Source organism: Prunus mume, linkage group LG3 (assembly GCF_029339155.1).
Source record: "Prunus mume cultivar Tortuosa linkage group LG3, ASM2933915v1, whole genome shotgun sequence".
In the NCBI taxonomy this organism is placed as follows: domain Eukaryota; kingdom Viridiplantae; phylum Streptophyta; class Magnoliopsida; order Rosales; family Rosaceae; genus Prunus; species Prunus mume.
Window position 1 is genome coordinate 12691376 of NC_142700.1, and position 19814 is coordinate 12711189.

At 39.2% G+C, this 19814-nt stretch overlaps 1 protein-coding gene and 1 pseudogene across 2 annotated transcripts; one reads left to right on the forward strand and one right to left on the reverse strand.

Annotated features, from left to right (window-relative positions):
- Window positions 1-881: 881 nt before the first annotated feature.
- On the forward strand, window positions 882-3344 carry LOC103326152 (receptor-like protein 2 pseudogene; annotated as a pseudogene).
- Window positions 3345-17513: 14169 nt separating this feature from the next.
- On the reverse strand, window positions 17514-19342 carry LOC103326088 (BURP domain protein RD22-like). 2 transcript variants are annotated; one of them, XM_089048953.1, is made up of 3 exons: window positions 18921-19342; window positions 18627-18747; window positions 17514-18457 (listed from the first exon to the last, which is right to left on the reverse strand). In XM_089048953.1, the coding sequence occupies exons 1-3, from the start codon at window positions 18957-18959 to the stop codon at window positions 17631-17633; spliced, it is 987 nt and encodes a 328-aa protein (XP_088905079.1). In that variant the 5' UTR covers window positions 18960-19342; the 3' UTR covers window positions 17514-17630. The 2 variants fall into 2 exon arrangements, with proteins under 2 accessions (XP_088905079.1, XP_008226517.2); XM_008228295.3 differs by having other exon boundaries at window positions 18633-18747; window positions 18921-19323.
- Between the last annotated feature and the right edge of the window lie 472 nt (window positions 19343-19814).

The following is a 19814-nucleotide window of genomic DNA, read 5'->3' on the forward strand; positions in this document are numbered from 1 at the left end:
CATTATTGCTCTACCAAGAAACTTTATTATAGTAGTTGCCTTCTTGTTGAAATTGGTACTTAGGTGACGAATGGTAAATTTAATTACACAATCAAGACAAAACAACGCAGCAATCTTCACACACTTTAAACCTTGACCAAATACACATATGACTATCCTCCAGGAAACTTTATTATAGTAGTTGCCTTCTTGTTGGGCAAACAACTTGGAATAAATGACTATCCTCCAATTTTGAATTTTCTTAGAAGAATCATAAACAAGAAAACAACTTTGAACTTGGACTTTAAGTGACTAACATGGAAGATGTGCTCGCTGGTATCAATTATCAGCTGCCTTAAAAATAACGTCAATGTATAATGTCGGATCAGGCTTGACTGGCACTGTCACTCTCAGGCCATATCAATCTGGCAAGAAAAATAACACCATATATCTTCCAAAGTCCTTGAAAAATTGTCATTTTTTTGAAAGAAAACACCAATGAGGGAAAGCACACGTCAAACATTGGGTGGCTGGCTGTATTTATATCAATACAAGTTTCAAATTACAAGCTGTTCCTAATTCTGTGGAGATACGACAAAGATGAGTTCTTAGAAGAATCATCAACAAGAAAAACAACTTTGAACTTGGACTTTGAGTGATTAACATGGAAGATGAGCTGGTATCAGTTATCAGTTGCCTTAAAAATAAAAGAAAAACATATTCCAGTTTGAATTCAACAAGGATTCTGTTTGTCTCATATATCAAGGTCAAGTCCTCTCCTGGTGGCCCAAGGGTTTCAATATCAATAATTTGCATTCTGTGGTTGTTGTTTGCCGACTTCTCAATTTGCAGTGATGTTTGCCGACTTCTCAATTTGCAGTGATGTTTGCATCCTTTTGAAGCATGTTTGCTCTTATATATAAAAATATACATGTGAGCAACGGCACATACACAAAGCAACATGCTAGTGCAAGCTTATAACCTAATGGCTCATGCCTTCCTTCTCTTCCTCTTATTCCCTTACATTATATCCACAAATATTCATGACTGCAAACAAACTGAATGCAGCTCCCTTCAGTCCTTTGCCTCAACTCTCTCTTCTCCTCCTTTAAATTGGACATCCAATGATTGCTGTCATTGGAAGGGCATCACTTGTGATCAAGATGGTTGGGTCACCCACTTGCTCTTGCCTTCCGAAGGGCTCAAAGGAGGTATCTGTCCCTCTTCACTTGCAAATCTCACGCATCTCACTCACTTGAACCTTTCCCACAATTCACTATATGGTTCACTTGAAACTCAGTTCTTCTTGTCTTTGAATCGGCTTGATATCCTCGATTTGAGCTATAACAATCTTTCTGGAGAGCTACCAATTTCTCTACTATCTAGCAATATCCAGACAATTGATTTGTCCAGCAATCACTTCTTTGGTGCAATTCCATCTTCATTCTTCCAACAAGCAAGCAACTTAACTAGTTTCAATGTCAGCAACAATAGCTTCACAGGGTATATCCCATCCTCTATTTGTCTCCAACATTCTTCTCCCTTCCTTAGGCTATTGGATTTTTCTTCCAATCTATTTAATGGCGACCTTGCTCCTGGGTTAGGGAAGTGTTCTGAACTGCAGGTTTTTCGTGCCAATCACAATAACCTCTCAGGATTACTTCCAGAAGATATCTATAATGCTACCAAACTGGAAGAAATTGCATTACCTCTCAATTCACTACATGGAGCCATTAGTGGTAAAATTGTCAACCTCACCAACCTTGCCATCCTTGACCTTTCCTCTAATCATTTTGGCGGCAAGCTTCCTCACAATTTGGGGAAGCTTTCCAGGTTGAAGTTTGTGACCTTAGATTTCAACAATTTAGAAGGTGTGTTGCCCCCATCTTTGATGAATTGCACAAACCTTGTCGAACTGCGTTTGGGAAACAACCACTTGGAAGGAGATATCTCTGTGCTTAATTTCTCAAGACTGAGTCAACTTACTAAACTTGACCTACGGATCAATAACTTCACTAGTACGGTTCCAGTAAGCCTTTACTCATGTAGGTTCCTAAAAGCCATTCGGTTGACTGGAAATAATCTAGAGGGACAAATACAAGCTGAGATAGTTTCATTGAAATCCTTGTCCTTCCTCTCGCTTGGTTACAACCGATTCACCAACCTCACAGGGGCAATGAAGATATTGATGAGTTGCAAAAGTCTTCACGCACTCTTGCTTAGCGGTTCCTTTGTGGGTGAGGGAATGCCATCTGATGATGACATGGTTGATCTTGATGGATTCCAAAATCTTCGGCTCTTGGGTTTGGTTCGTTCTAACCTCACTGGTAAAATACCTTTTTGGTTATCAAAGCTCAAGAATATAGAGATCTTGGCTCTGGGTTTTAATCAAATCACAGGGCCGATTCCAAGTTGGTTGGGGACTCTTCCTAGACTATTTTATATAAGCTTGTCACACAACCAAATTTCAGGTAAATTTCCACAGCAACTTTGTCGACTACCAAGGTTGCTTCATGAACCAATTGCATCTCAAGGAGACAATTATGAATTTGAATTTCCTGTCTACAGCAGCAGCATCAGCATAACCGCAAATCAAACTTTTCTATCACAAAAATTGTATTTTTTTCCAGCAACGATAGACTTCTCTACGAATAACATTGTTGGTGATATACCCACGGAGATCAGCCAATTGCATCTTCTCTACACGTTGAGTCTTGACTCCAACAACTTCTCCGGTGTCATTCCAGACCAAATATCTAACCTAAAAAATTTAGAGGTTTTGAACCTCTCCATGAATCACTTGTCTGGAATAATCCCATCGTCATTGGCGAGCCTTAATTTCTTAAAAGAATTTAATGTCTCACATAATAACCTTGAAGGATCGATACCAACAGGCACCCAGCTCCAAAGCTTCGAAGTTTCTGCGTTTGAGGGGAACCCAAAACTTTGTGGTGCGCCACTTCCAAAGTGTGAACCAAATAAGGGCATTGATGCAGATAACAAGAACAACAAAGACGTGCACAATTGGCTTCATCAACTTCCATGGTTTTATATCTTTGCAGCATTGGGGTTTATAGTGGGATTTTGGGGAGTTTGTGGTTGTTTAATTATTAACAAGACTTGGAGATATGCATATTTTCGATTGATAAACAATGTACAAGATAGGCTCCTCTATGTCATGATAACAGTCCCCCTCAACAGGATGGACAGAAGACTTCGAGGCTAGATATATATTATTAATATTGTACTTTTTATTTTGCATTTTCAGTTTGCTTTTAATTTTTTTTCTTTTTCTTCCTCTTCATTTCTGGTCATGACAGATTCACCTGATAAAATTTTCACATAAAAACACTGCATTGTCGTCGGATGGACCTCTTCTATGAAGTGATAGGACCTATCCATCCTTTCTATTTCATTGCAATAGTTTAGATTCTATTTCCCGTAAAGCTAGGATACGGTTATCCTTTTGGCATCATCCAGAATCATTTATAAGTACTAATAGCTGGTACAGAGAGGGGTCATGAATGCCTTTCCTTTAATTTGCTTCTTTGTTTTCCTTTTCTGAATCTGCGAACCTATCATGAAGCCCTGAAAGAAAACAACTGAATTTAAAATCCGCCAAACATTTAAAAAAGAAGAAGAAAAAGACTTAAAAACCAAAAACTTAAAATTGAAATGAAAATTCATTTTTACCCAAAAAAAAAAAGAAAAAGAAAATTCATGACTTGCAGCCAACGCTTGAAAAAATAAAGCAGACGGCGGAGCTTTGGGGACTGGGGGCCCGCTAATTCTTCTCCATTCATTTCTCTTCTCCTCTTCTTTAGATTCTTCTGTGCGAGAAGTTGAGTATTGAGAAAGATCACGACTGTTTTTGGTCCAAACTGAAATGGGTCGATCATAAAGACTTTGTGCAACGAAGTTTTCGCATTTGTCGCACAAAACGAAGCGACGGTTAACCTTTGTTGCACAAAAGGTTGAGGGATGAAACAATCGTTCGTCTTACAAACCTTTGCACGACGAACTCATGTTTGTTGTGAGTGCACTGCGCGATGAATATTATCCGTCGTGCTATTCGTGTCTCAACCATTTGCACGATGATTTGTATTCGTCGCGCGTTTTGTGTCTCCAAATTTTGCACGACGATTGTTGTTGAGCGACGAAATCGTCATTTCTTTTTGCGCGCTCTAGAAAGTATTCGTCGCGCAAGAATAAAATATAGTAATTTAAAATGTAATTTGACGTTTTTTATTTTGTAAAATGTGAATTTGCGCGACGAAAAACATTTCGTCGCACAAAATTAAAATATATTTTATTTAAATTTAATTTTTCGTTTATTTTTTTTTGTAAAAAAAATAATTTTTGGTTTTTTTTTTTGCAATAAAATAAAATTGCATTAAAAAATGTAATGAAGAGAAAAAAAAAATGTAATTAAAAATTAAAAAAACTAATCGAATAATGTTCCAAAATCAACGTGGTCGTTCGCGATGCGGCTCGCAGTCGAACAATGTCCACAGGGCAGAGGTCCGTGACCCATGCTCGGCGGGGTGGACGGGCTCGAGGTCGAGGCAACAAATTGCGGACCGGAATGCGGATCGCACGAGGGACTCGAATCATAGACATCCGATCCTCGCTTGGCCACCTTTGTTGTCAAAGCGGTCACTGATTGCTTGCTCGCGACGATGACCGAGGTCTAGGTCCCCTCCGCTGGGCATTCCCTATCCTCGACAATATCTCCTCGGCTTCTTCCCGATAGTCTGATCGAACGTCTCAGTCAAGATGTGAAACCCAGCATCCTGTGGAGGATCCATAGACTCGATCGGAGTATCGGGAGGAAGTTGGGAGGCGAACTCCTGAAGAACCAACTGGTTCATCTCCACCATCGTCGTATGTTTAACATAACATAAAATATAAATTAAAACATTCATATAATAACCCTGAAACTTGAATGCGTAAGAAAATAATTAAAATTGAAGAATACTTACATGAAGGGTCTCAGTCAACTCATTCCCAGGTCGAACATGAACGTCGGGAAAGACGTCGATCTCCAAGAATTTGTGTAACACCCCGACTCCAGTTATTTCATATTTTAATTTAATTAAGAGAAAATATTAATTTACTCTTGGGTTAAGGGTAATTTTGGTCAATTTCGTATCCAGGAAGATTTTGGGACCATGAGTGGTGTGGTTGCATAGGTGGTACTAAGACGAAACCGTAGACAGGCGGTAGGCTTGAATCGGAGATTTAACGAAGTTTTGGCGATCAAAATATGCTCGGTGGCAGAACCGTAAATATTTTGAAGGGTTTAGTAAAAATCAGATGTTTACGATTTTCACCTCACTTTCTCTCTCTCTCCCGCGTCTTCTTCTTCTCCTTCCTTGCGATTTTCCCCCTCCCCGGCCACTGCTCATCGGATCGAAAACTCATCACACCACCACCTTCGACCACCCCGTCCGACCGGACGGTTCCGTTCGAACCGCCACCTCTCCCTCTCTCTTCCCGGCCAAAGATAGCTCCGGGAACTCGCGGATTCGCCGAAAACGCAGAAAAGCCGCCGGACGTGATGTAACTTCCAGCCGCTCGATCTCTCTCCTCCACCACCATTTCCGACGGGTAAGGTGAGGTTTCTCATCCATTTTCTGTGTTCTAGCTGGCTGTTGCATAGGAATTGATTGATTTGCAGTTTAAATTCATGAATTTGAAACCTAGGTTTTGGCCGGTTTTCAATCTGAAATTCCGGCCACTTGCCGTCCGAATTGGACGTTGCCGTAGTTGAAAAAGTTGCTCCATTCATCGAGTAGTATCTAGGATAGGAAGGGTGGTTCGTAATTTGGAGATTTTCCGTCGCCGGAAATTTCTCTACACACCCGCGCGCTGCCGGCGCGTGTGGCGGCGCGTGGGCAAGGTTGGTGAAGTTGTTTTTCATCTTGATGAGATCCTTAGGTTGTCACGAGTGCGTAGGATTTTGCGGATGTCAATTTGGATATCGTTTGACTATCGAACGGATTTCGCATATTGTGCGTTATCCGGGTTCGATAAGTTCTAACCGTTGGATCGTTTCCAAACTGAAGTATGTTGATTTAGGTACTCTTAGAAACCTATAGGAATTTGCGGATCATGAATCGGAGGCCCGGATGTTCCGATTCAATAATTTTAAGTTTAGGGAAATCGCGATTACCGTGCGATCGGGAAGCGATTTCCAAACCTCAGAATCGGACCTTAGGATATTCCTTGGACGACGCGCACCGGGAACTTGGGGATTTAAGTATTTCCTTTTGTGAATTTCCGTTTTGGAAGTACGTGATATTAATCAAGGATTTGTATCTCGAAATAGGTACTTGGTTGACCAATGAAAGTAGACCTTCTCGGGGCCGGGCAGCTTGGGATTATTTGTGAGTGGACTTTGTTTTAAGCATATGCATGGTTTTATTGATGAAAGTTTTGTGCATATATTTTTAATGGTGATTTTGATTTAATAAACATTTGGTTGATGGATTTGAGTATTCTTATACATATTGGCAATATATTTTGAGTACGGATATATATATTTGAGTATGATGAATATGTTGATATGGATTTTGGGATGACTATCTATATTGCCTATGTATAGAGTATGAGAGGTTGTTGTGGTGAGATTGTGGAAAAAGGTGAGTTTGAGGGATGGTTATGAGATGTATGACTATGGTAGGTGAGTACCATTCCCTAGTTACTAGGCTTCCCACACACGTCGTTGGCAGTGCCGGTGGGGTGGGAAGGCCATGAGATTGCGGGTCTCACACATGTCGCTGGCGTGCGGTGTGTGAGACACTTTCCATACGTGTCGCTTGGCGTGCCGACGTATGGGAAGAGTAGGTATATTGCTTGAGTATCATCACACACGTCGTTGGCGTGCCGGTGGGGTGGTGATACTGTCTGCGCGCGTAGGACTTGTTATGAGATTTGTGAGCTACACGTGTCGCTTGGCGGTGCGCGGCGTGTGAGCTATGGAGTTCCGTCCCCCGGTTGGACTACTCATCCCTGGACGCGGGTTAGTGTTCGAAATCCTGCGTACCGGCGTGTGAGCTATGGAGAGAAGTATATATTATTAAAGTCCTAGCTATGTATATATGTATATCTTTATATATGGGGACTTACGGGTTGATGAGAGTTGCATATCCTTGGGGAAATGAGTTGTGGAGTTGAGAGGTGGAGATGTTTTGGACTTTGGGTTAATGTGTTTTGAGTTTTTGGTTTTTCTGAATTGTGAAACTGCATGATAGAGCATTATTTTACATGGTGGGGTTATTATGTTGATTTAAAGTCCAAACTTTATTTTTGTCCACTCACATCTTTCTGTTTTGCGCCCAGTGCAGAGTTCCTTTTAGAAGCGTTGAGCAGGTCGCGAGCTCCAAACTTTTCACAGTTGTTAGGGTTTGTGTAAATTCTTTCTACTCAACCGTTTGTTGTGAACAAATTCTGTAGATGCTCTGTTATCGCCCATGTTAGGTTGTTACTTGTGGCCGGAGGCCATTTTATGTTGGATTGTTGTATATTAAAAGCATGCTGGCAGTTGGAATATATCTATGATGTAAATTATGCAGGTTGAATATTGTTGGGTTGAGCATTTTACAGGGAAACTCTGCCAAAATTTTGGTAGGAGATCTTGGGTTTTTAGTAAATGGGCCCAAAGATCGCAGGATGTCGGCACCAAGACGGATCCGCCTCGGGTTCAGGGAAATTGGGGTCTTGTCAATTTGAACCCCCCTGAATTGAACAAGAGAAGAAAAATGTTAGCACGAAAAAAATAAATTAATATTAATGACATATTAAAAAAATTTATATAAACTATTTTATTATTACCCACCGCCGTGCATGCATCCTATATGAGAAGGGCATGGAACCTGAATGGTGGAGAAGAGTCTTCTTGTTCTTATTGCCCTTATTGACTTTGGCTTTATTATGTTATACAAAAAATAAACATATTAGTTGAAATTGAAATGAAATATAAAAAATGAAATACACATTAGTAAGAAACATGTAATAATTTTGAAATTAATATTAAAAAATACCACATAATCGGGCGCCTGAAAATGAGGGCAGAGCCACGCCCAACTATCCTCCCGGCCCTCAAGCTCCTTCGGGCCTCAAAATGGTGGTGCAACTCGCTCTTCCACTGCTTGTACCTCTCAACAGGTAATATAAATATATAAAATTTGAAGGAAAAAGAATTAAAAGGAAGGATACATACTGACAACTGGCCGTGCATCTTCGTGTTGATCTCGTCAGGCATTACCTTCCAAGACTTCCATTGCATCGGGCAATGGGTCTGAACGACGTGACCAATGTCATGGGCCAATGAGCTATGCAACTCCGCCGTCGATGCTGCTCGTCGTATCCAATGTTGATACGATCGTTGGTCACCGGGTGACCTTCGCAGTCTTCAACTACCGACACGTCCCCCGGGTGTTCTTCTTGGCTGCAAAGAAAGATGAAATTAACGTTAAATAAATAACAAATAAAACTATAAAATTAAATAATCATAATCATAATAATAATAATAATACAACAACAGTTGAAGGAAATCTATACCTGGTTGTGACCTCGACGCAATAGAGCGTCTGTCGACGTGGTGTTGGTGGTGTTGGCGGGCCGGGGGAGGCTAACTCTGTGCATTCGTCACCGCCTTACGACTTCTAATTAGGTTTGACATCTGCACAATTTCATTAATACAAATAAAAATCTATCCAATTTAGCAAGATATAATTCTAAGCATAGCTTGACCTAGGGTTTACGATTTCGGAGTATCCGGGATTCCGATCCACGATACTATAAATACAAGGTACAACATACGTGAGTTTGAATTTGATCAAACACTTCGAACATATCAAACCCGGAAATCACATAATAGGCGAAATCCGTTCGAGACTCAAATGGTAACCAAATTCAAATCCAAGCACATCTACGCGCTCGAGACAACTAGGATTGCACTGGGACCCAATGCCCATCACATAAGAACCCACACTCCGGATCGCGTGGGTGTCCAAAGAGATAACATGTCGCCAAAGAATTCTAAAAATTTAGGGCCAAGACTCCAACCTTAAGTTCAAAACATGAATTGGAGCAACTTTTGTTCTTGGACCTACCCCGAAAAATGCCCGGAAGTGTCCACAAGTTAAATTCAAAAATCGGCCAAACTTAGGGTTTAAATTCGAGGTACCAAAACTAACAGTTAATCAAATCCTACCCAACAATCAGCTAGAGCACGAAAAATTGTCTAGACAACATACCTCAGGTGTCGAAATTGGTGGCCGGAGGAGAGAGACCAGTATGAGAAGAATCTGCAAATCGGGCCAATTTCGCGGAGGTGCGGCGGGAAGGTCCGGGCTTTGAAGGTGGTGGCGGCTCGGTCCTTTTCGGCCGAGAAGTGGGTTGAGGTGAGGCAGCTGATGGCGAAGAGAGAAAGAGAGGAAGTTTAGGGCAAAATATGAAACGAGGAAGAATGAGGCAGTTGCGTTATTTCTGAAAATTTATTCGATCTTGCGCGATTTAACGAAACAAAGCGTCGCGCAAGATATTTTAAATACACCTTGCGCGACAAAAATGAAATAATGGCATCGCCCAAGGTAAGTTTTCCGCCCAAATTTTCATTACATTGCGCGACGAAGAAACTAAACCGTCGCGCAAGGTTGTGAGTCCGCCAAAATTTGGGATTTAGGGTTTAGGGGGGAGAGATAGAAAGTGAAAAGGTCTGAATGATATTGCCCGACGCATGAACCTCTTATTCGTCGTGCAAACCCTAAACCCAAAACTAGTTTCAATGATCCAACCATCAAACTTGTTTGTTTATACTTCGAGATCATATACGCCAAAAATCGAAAAAAATTAAACATTCAGAGATCAAGTAACGAGATAAAACTTTTCGACGGTTATAAATAAAAAGTCACGATTTAACGGTTATTTTAACTCCGATTTTGATGATTTTTTACAGCTACACTTCATGACCCTATATGAATACAATGACTGAATTTGATCTTCAATATAAGATATTTACACTAGTGGATATCACATAATCTTATGTTATATTTAACGAAATTATAAATAAACTCTTAATTGTTGGTGAATATATTGTTTTGATGGCATACGTATTCTACGAAACTAGTTTCAATAATCCAACCGTCAAACTTGTTTGTTTATACTTCGAGATCGTATACGCCAAAAATTGGAAAAAACAAACATTCAGAGATCAAGTAACGAGATAAAACTTTTCGACGGTTATAAATGAAAAGTTACGATTTAACAGTTATTTTAACTCCGATTTTGATGATTTTTTACAACTACACACTCCTTGACCCTATATGAATACAATTAACTAATTCGATCGTCAATTTCAAATATATATATATATGTATATATTATATTAAATTAAAATAAATATATTGGCGCGACGAGTACCTAAATCGTCATGCAAAATAGCTTTACGCGAAGAAAGTATAGGTTGTCGCGCGAAATTGTTACTTTACGCAATGAGACATATGTTTGGTCGCACGTAATTGCAACTGTTGCGACGAGTAACTTCTTCGTAGCGTAAACTACGCGCAACGAGGCTCGTTCGTCGCGCAAGTATTTAGTGCCTTTTACATATTTAGGTCAAATTGTGTCTCATTTTTATTTTTTTAAAATATTTTGTAAGAATAATTTTCAAAAATTGTATCAAAAGGGTTTAGATATATTTATTTACCAATGTTTTATAACTAAATTTTTTTTCATTTTTCATTTTCTTGTATAGCTCAATTTATTTAACAATATTTCATTTCTCCACATATATTAGGTTTGGATATAACAAGTACATATATTAAAACAAGCATATTTGCGAAAATCTGTACACTAACATAATAAAATTACAAAATAATTCATTATTCATCATCTGAACTATAATAACTTTTGTTATTATCGCTACCATCATTTTCGGTCTCTCAATCCTCCTCATCTATAACTACATCATCGTCGTTGTTCAGGCCCACTACAATATTGTATCGCGGAAGATCATCGAGGTCAATTGTAATTGACTAAATCAGTATTTCGATTGAAGACACCCTTTGTATCTGAAACAGTTCTTGTATAACATTTGTATCTCGAAGTGTTTCCGCAGCATTTTCCATTGAAGATTCTAAACGTTGGTCAGCCACGTTGTCGTTGTCGATGTCGTTGTCAGTTGGGTTTAGTTCTGGTATAGCATACACGTTCCTATGATCCATCTTTTGAACAATTTTCTAACCGCTCCCGACTTTAGGGTCATCTAGATACACAATCTGTGTTGCCATGTTTGCCAAAATGTAAGGGTCGTCATCATACCAAGTTCTGTTAATGTTCACAAATAGTAAGCAATGATCGATTTTAACACTTCTCGGCCTATTTGGGTTGGTATTAAACCATCGACACTTAAACATGATCACTTGGTATCGGTCTTTGTAAAGCAATTGCACGACAGTTATGAGTTTGCCATATAAATCAATGTCCGGACTTTCGCCTCCACCTAGGACATGGATACCGCTGTTTGCGTACACAACTTGTCATCTCGTGCAGTCCTCAAATACTTGATGCCGTTAACATGGCAACCTGAGAACAATTCAACGCGAATAGAGCCGAACGCCAAGTTATATAACTCATTACTATAAGTGGGAGAATTCGATGATTTCAACTTAGTCACCTAATATTATACAAAACCATTCACATGTTAGTTTGACAAAATTAAATACAACAATATATATTTGTCAAATACAAAACACTTATAACTTACAGAATCCAAAAACCATTATGGAAACAATTCACGGTGTTTCTTAGCATACAAATGTGATGGATGTTCTTGCTTCATCATCTCTTCATGCTCATCTAAGTATGCCATGATCTCATCACAATTTTTCAATATGAACCAATGCGCTACATCCATGTCATTTCTGGAAAACGAGTCTCCTCGTCTAGGATCTCCAAAGGGTCGTGCACTTTGGGCAAAAACATAAAGTTTTTCATTTCGCAGACCTCCGTCATTATTGCGCTAAGGACGATTAAAAGTCATCTCCACATCTTTTAAATACATTCCACATAAAGTAAGCGACTCATATTGAACCCAAGCCTTTATAATTGATCCTTCGGGCTTCGCCCTATTGCATACACTTTTTTTCAGCTCTCCAAGAAGCCTGCGAAAATAAAACGATATGATACAAATTAGCAAGCGTGTGATAATGATGCATACACAAATGACAAGGATTATATACATTTCTATTGGAGACATCCAGCGATAGTTGACAGGACCAGCAAGCAATTTCTCTTCTGACAAGTGTACCATCACGTGGATCATACTTGTGAAGAAAGCTAGAGGGAATATCATCTCAAACTTGCATAGAACTTGGACAATGTCATGGCGCAACTGATTAATGTCTATCTTTCACAACGTTTTTGCAGTCAGTTGGGAAAAAAATCTGGACAACAACATAATTGGCTTCACTACATCTTCCGGCAAGAGGTGTCGAATACCCATTCACGCAACGTGCGATATTAGAAGCATACCCATCGAAAAACTTTACATTTACGAAACTAACTTTAGAAACTCTTTTTTGTCATTCAGTTTCATAGAAAAAAATGCAAGATCCCTTCTAGCTTTATCATTGTCCCTATTCATCCATAAACCCCTTCGTATGCCCATTCTTTCCAAATCAAGACGAGCTTTGATCGTGTCCTTTGTCTTGCCCTCGATATCTAGAATCGTGCCCATCAATGTGTCAAATGCATTTTTCTCAACATGCATCACGTCTAGATTGTGCCTCAATTTTAGTTTTGACCAAGATGGAAGCTCAAAAAAAATAGGCTTGTGCGTGCAGTTCATATGTGTAGAAGGTTTGGTCCGACTAACTGTTTTCCCGAACGGATCAAAATCCAAACGGTTAAGCTGTTCCAATATCTCATCACTGGACCATTCTCTAGGTATGAGGCGACGCTCTATGTTCTCATCGAACTCTTTATCTTTTTCCCTCCACTCGTGGTCCCATGCCAACCATCTCCGATGACCAAGGTAACAAAACTTTCCAGCGTGCCAACAGAAGTTACATCTTCCTTGCATACAGGAAATGCCATATAACCCTTTGTGCTCCATTCAGAAACCATTGCATATGCGGGAAAATCATTCACAGTCCACACAACTGCTGCTCGCAAAGTGAACATCTTCTCAGTTGAATTATCGTACGTATGCACACCGTTTGTCCCTAAATTCTTTAGCTCATCAACCAACGGCCTTAAGTTAACATCGATTGACCTGCTTGGATCCTCAGTTATCAAAACAATCATCATCATGTATTTTTTTTCATGCATTTCCAAGGCGGCAAATTATATGGGATATGAAAATCGGCCAAGTGCTGTGGTGTTGGTTTAGAACCCCATACGGATTGAATCCGTCAGTGGCAAGCCTCAATCTAACATTTTGGGGATCAGCAGCCAACTCAGGGAACGTTCGATTGAACTCTTTCCATGCCTCCCCATCTGCAGGATACCGCATCACATTGTCGTCTACCCGTTTTTCCTTATGTCATCTCATGTCTGTGGCAGTATGCATCAACATATACAATCGCTACAACCTAGGTTTCAGGAGCAGATAATGTATGACTTTTTGTGGGATCTTAGTCGTTCTATTCTAATATGTCATTTTGAACCTCGACTCATTGCATATAGGGCATGTATCCAACGTTTCATGCTCTTTGTAGAATAACATGCAATTGTTTTTGCAAGCGTGAATTTTTTTCATAACCCAATCCAAGACCATTCAACACCTTTTGCGCGTGTTTATGGTCTTTCGGCAAATAATTGTCCGTCGGAAGCATTCTCTTGAAAACCCGCAAAAAATAATCTAAACACAAGTTCGACATATGATACTTTATTTTTCCGTGCATTAGCTCCACAATGGCCGTGAGAACGAAAAAGCTCTCGCACCCTGTGTATAACTCTTGGTTGGCATTTTTTTAACAGTTTTTCATATTGTTCGAACTCTACACTGTCCATTGGTGTAGGCACGTCATCTTCCCCTTCCTGATTGATGTTGCTTGATGGAAATGGAAAAGCATCGTGTATAATATCCATGACTTGATCATTAGGATCCACAATAGGTTCAACATTGTCTACTCTTGTGGCATTTGAAGACGAAGCATGGTCTAATTGTTCCCCGTGATGGTTCCAAATGCTATATGTCTCAATTATTTCATTCCTTACTAAATGAAATCCAACATTTTCAATTGTCTCCCACAACGTGTTGTTACACCTCCTACAAAGACAACGGATTCTAGTTGCACCTTGGGTTGAGTGTACGTGCAAACTCAATAAAATCCAAGATTGCATCCAAGTATTCGCTTATGATCTATTCAGTTCTCAGATCCACCTTCTGCTCATAATTCCTAGAACCACAATCACAACACACAATCACAACATAATTCCGGTAAGGGCCCTATCCAATTCGGGAATGCGTAGTCATGTCACTTGGATGAATCTCGGCAGCATCTCAATACAGTTCTTGAGGTGTACCATAGATATAAATACCTACGTACCACCCAAGAACGTACATGAGATAACACCGAAATCTCCACAATCGAAACCTAATCCTGTAGCCGCACATTACATGACATAACTATGCATTCCCAAACTGTCCAAATAATGGGACAATTCAAGAATTAATTGGACCACACTCATGCTTTACGCATCCATGCACGAAATCCAACTAATCTCGAACGGGAAACTAAGTGTTACTAAAAAGTACGGTTAATTTCAATTAACTTCGTACATCACAACACGTTGTGCTACGTCACGCACAATTTAACAATATAATATAAATATAATTTCACAAAAAAAATATAAACATAACAAACTAAGTTTAACATAACGTAATTAACTTAACATTTTTAATATATAAAATGAATAAAATACATTCTCAATCGTTCTCCACTAATCGCTAATTACAAATATCCCTAACGAGAACGAAATTAATAGCGTTAGTACGAATTTACATTAATACTTTTAAACTAACGACAAAAAATACTTACCCAATGAACGTACTGAATTCCTAGCAGAGGAAGCGGTAGAGAGAGGCGAACACTTTTTTTTTTTGCATTCGCCTCTACAATGGCGAATCCAGATATGAAGAAGAAGGACTTTATGCGTGATTTAACACATATTTTCATTGCGCAAACTACCGCTATGCGAAAAAATTTCCGTCATGCAAAACCACTTTTGGTCACAAAAGTTGTCCATTTCGCGCACAAAATAACGCGTCGCACAACCACATGTGGACATCACACTTTTGTGCGACTCAAGTTCCGATTGGTCGCACAAACTTTCGCTTGCGCAAATTCTAAATGTCGTCGCGCAAAAGCAAGCTACCGTCGCGAGAAAATGAACTTCTGTTGCACAAGAATGTGCCGACATCAAACTTAACGCGACGAGCTATGTTTCCATCGTGCAAGGCTTTGGCGCCAAAAAAAAATCTCACGCAAGTATTTTGGAGCCAAAAAAAATATCCCATGTTTTTCTTACGCGATGATAAATCATGTCGTCGTGCTAAGTTGTCTTTTGCGACGACAATTGTTGTCGCACAAGTTTTTACCGCCAAATAACAAAACCCACTGTTTTCTGTCCACCTTTACGAGATGAAACTTTCAACCGTCGCGCTAGGTTTTCTTTCGCTACGATTTTTGTCGTTGCGCAAGTGTTTGGCGCAAAAATAAAACCCGCGTTCTTCTACCTCACTTTGCGCGATTTAATAAGTTTCTTGTCGTGCTAAGACCGCTTGCGCGACGAAAATTTTGGTCGAGCCGTTTTCGGTGGTTTGCAACGAATAATTTTTCCGTCGCAGAGTGCATTTTGCGCGACTAATTCTCGTTCGTCGCGCAAACAGTAAAACGTAGTAGTGTATATAATGTTCCTTAGCATCCATGGTTTTCCTAATATTCGGTCGTTTTTCCTTTTGTAGTGTTGGAAAAGAATCTCTGAGCATGACCTCAAAGATAAAAGTGGCCGTTTCTGGTGGCTGACATTTTTAGGAGCTTTTGTAACCCATTTTTTCACTATCGTGACGAGGGCATGGCATTCAAATCGGTAACTTGGTCAAACTGCCCAAACCATTGGTGGTTTGGTTTTTTTTTTTCAACTTTTTTTTGGTCATCGGTTTGAACCCAAACCAAATCAAAATATATGGTTCAGTGTACGGTTTGTAATATTCAAAATCACGGTTTAACCAAACCCAACTGATAGTATTTAAAAAAAATGTTATATATAATACATAGTTTCAATCTTTTCTTTTTCTTCTCTCTCCATCTTTCTGTTTGTCTTGTCTCCATCAGTCCCTCTCTCTCTTCTTTTTTTCTCCTTCTTACGTCCGTCTTCACTCCCTCTCCCCCTCTCACTTTTTTTTTCTTCTTCTTCTTCTCTCTCTCTCTTCTTTTTCTCCTCTTTTTCTTCTTCCATCTCTCCCTCTCTCCATCACTTTTATTTCTTATTCTCTCTCTCTCTCTCTCTCTCTCTCTCTCTCTCTCTAAGAAAGCCAAAAAACCCAAACCAAACCAAACCAACCCACCAAGTCCGGTTAACCGAAGTGGTCGGTTTTCATCAATTATGATTTGGTTTTGGTTTCCAAAATAGCCAAAACCAAGGCCTACGGTTCGGTACTAGGGTTGAGCCTAAAACCAAGCCAACCCAAACCGAACCCACCCCTAATTGTGACCCACTTTTCCACTATGTGCATAGTAAAGAGAAAAATAAGAGAATGTACATTGAATATGGACAAATACAGAAAAATTCAAAACTAAATGTACGTTGATTTTCAATAATTAAAGCTAAATACAAAAATATTCTAAACTTACCTATATGTAAGTACTCTTGATGTCGTCCAACACTTACCTATTATTTTTGTACATGTGTCAAACTGTAATTTGCAAGAAAGGGGTATAAAACATTTCCAACACTTTATAGAATACAATATTAATGTCTTTATTATTTTTATACAAGAAATATTGGGGAAGAGGGGATTTAAGCACAGAATATCTCAAGTGCATGGGTAATTGCTCTTAATCACTAGAGCTAAAGCTCTTTGTTACAACATTAATAAGAAATATATATATATATATATATATATACTAGCCCCTTGACACATGCTCACGCATGTGCCAATTGGTTTTATTTTTTATTTTTTATTTTATTTTTAGAATTAAGAATATAAAATATGGGTAGTTATGTTCCATAAAAGTAGGACCTATTATCTTATTTTGTTTTTATTTTTATTTTTTTAATATAGAAAAAATGTGAATTTACCATATTATCCTCATTTAATTAATAATTTCAATTCTTAATATTTGAATTAACCAAGGGTATTTTATGGTATTTTGAATGTTTCACCATTCTCTGCCTTTTGCTTTATATATATATATATATATATAGATTAATATCTCTTCACACAGTTACAAGAGAAAACATGATCAGGTTAATTTCAAGCAGTTTCTGTAATCTGCGTTTTTTAGGCAACCCGACCATTAATCCCAAAAACTTCATCTCACCATATATCTTACACCACATGAAGAGGCAGAAATAAGTAAGGAGATAATTACACAGGGGTACAAGCTTATTATACGTACAGTGCTAAGTGATGATCATGCAGATTTGTGGTTCGGAACCCAGACAATATGATCAGTGGGAAGGAAATGGCAGATGGGAATTTTTCCGGGCTTTACTTTGAGGATTTGGAAGGCCAAATGCTTTGGGTTCCATTCTGATGTGTCTAGATGGCAGATGGCTACTGCTTTAACCTTCACCCCATCATCGCCTTTCAGGGAGAGAACATAAGCTGCTGTTGATTTTATTACATGGCAGTAAAACACAGCATAGGGATAGTTCTGCTTATGACACACAACGACTTTGTCACCTGCCAGCTTCTTCAGTCCCGGCATTGTTGTATACTTGTGCATGGACATGGTGGCTCCTTTTTCCAATACCTCCGTCGAGATTGCTTGAACGTTTCTTGTTCTAAGCTTCGAAGTGCTAAAATCAACCATTGATTCTAAAGATGTGGCGCAATATTTTTCCTCTCCCTTGATGCCTGGAGCTTCACACTCTTCGATTGTTTGCTTAATTGTTTTGGCTTCCACAGATGTTGGCTTCACTGAAAAATGGTTGAAAATTTCTGATAGTTTGTTAGAGGAGAAGGGGATCGATTGAGCACTTTTGCGTGGCAGGAAAGTAGCCGTGTTTGAATTTCTAGGGAATTGGACGTTCATTGTTGCGCCCGGACGCATGTCCTTCTCCAAGAAGAAAATAGCTACGTTTTTATAATGGAGTTGATTGTCAGTGGGATGATCATATGCCCTGTTATAAAATATAAGTGCCAATGGGATATTTTCAGGTTTGCCCTTGTGGTCAGTTGGCTTTTCATTCCCAACAGCATTCATGATATTTGTGCTCTTTTTTTCATTTGTGGAGTCTGCAAATTATATATCAACGTCATAATGGAAAATAAGTAATCAGCCGATTGAAGAGTGAGTGACACATTTGTGAATATGTTGCCGTACGTACTCTAGTACCATACTATAATTACTCATGTACGTTCTTACATGTTATGAAGAGATATCTAAGGTTCTAAAGTGCTTAACACAAACCAGGATGCAGAAGTTCACTGATAGCTCTTGGCATCTGTGTGTTTGGCAGGATGGAGTTCCAGTAAAGTTGAGGTGCTGGTTGAGCAGCATGGTTTGCCAGTGCCACCGCTGCTAGCTGCAACATTAATTCGAACTCTAATTAAAATCAAATCTCACAAAGTGTAATTAATTAGTGGACGACACTTAAGTACTAAATAAAATCGGAGAGAATTATAGGAACACAAAACTTTCGTTTATATAGAGTACAGTGAGAGATAATGGAAAAATTAATCAAATTGCAGAGCTTACACTGAGAAGAGCAAAGATGAGTGGGAGATGAAACCCCATTAGGACTGAAATTAACTTGGCAACAGATGTAGCTAGTGGATATGAAGCAAGAAATTAAAGAAAGTCGGAGCTGGCTCTTATGGTAACAATAGCAACTGGCTTCACCATTTTATAGAGGGAAGGGAATTGTTCCCCTGTACAGACGAATGATGAGTGGTACCCAGAAGTAATACTCCACCCACCAATATAGCGCTTAATTAATTCCCACTGCCTCACTCACTTAAATTCATTTGAAGCAGTGGCACGATGTGATGTATCAGACATAATTGTGAGGGTATACTAGTGATTTACCTCTTGAACTTGTACCTAACTTTCGATTAACTCCCTATCCTTTTTTTTTTTTATTATTATAGAATATTAAAGATATGAACTTCTTTTTTTTGCCAATTTCCCCCATGCCGTCTACATCTCAACATTTCATCCAATTTCCTGTTAAATCATTTTTAAAAAAAATTGGAAAAAAAGAAGAGAAAAGATAAAACAAAATAAAAACCTTATCTCCTCAGTTTTTTTTTCTTCCCCCTCCCCCTTGCCCGATGCTTCTCCCAAGGCCAACTAGCCCCACCCCTGACTCACCTCCTCCCGCCTCCTTCTCTCTCTCTCATCACCCTATTCCCTTAGGCTTTAAGGTTTTGATCTACTTTTTTGTTTTTCTTCATTTTGTTCTCTACAAAGTGTGTGTCTCTCTCTCTTCTCGCTTTCCCCTTCTCTCTCTTCAAAGACATCAACACCGCCCACCCTTCACCAGCCCCCTCCTCATTCTATCTCCCTCTTTCTTCAACATCCACAACCTCACCTCCCAGAAAACCCAAACAGCCACCCCAAAAAAAAAAAAAAAAAAAAAAAAATCAAGAT

Bases quoted from the DNA above. Each gene is read 5' to 3' on its own strand.
- LOC103326088 (XM_089048953.1), bottom strand. From the start codon at position 18,959: ATGGGGTTTCATCTCCCACTCATCTTTGCTCTTCTCAGT. The intron at 18,748-18,920 runs GTAAGCTCTGCA...TTAATGTTGCAG, and splicing joins TCATCTTTGCTCTTCTCAGT to CTAGCAGCGGTGGCACTGGC. The intron at 18,458-18,626 runs GTTAAGCACTTT...TATAATTTGCAG, and splicing joins ACTTCTGCATCCTGGTTTGT to ACTCCACAAATGAAAAAAAG.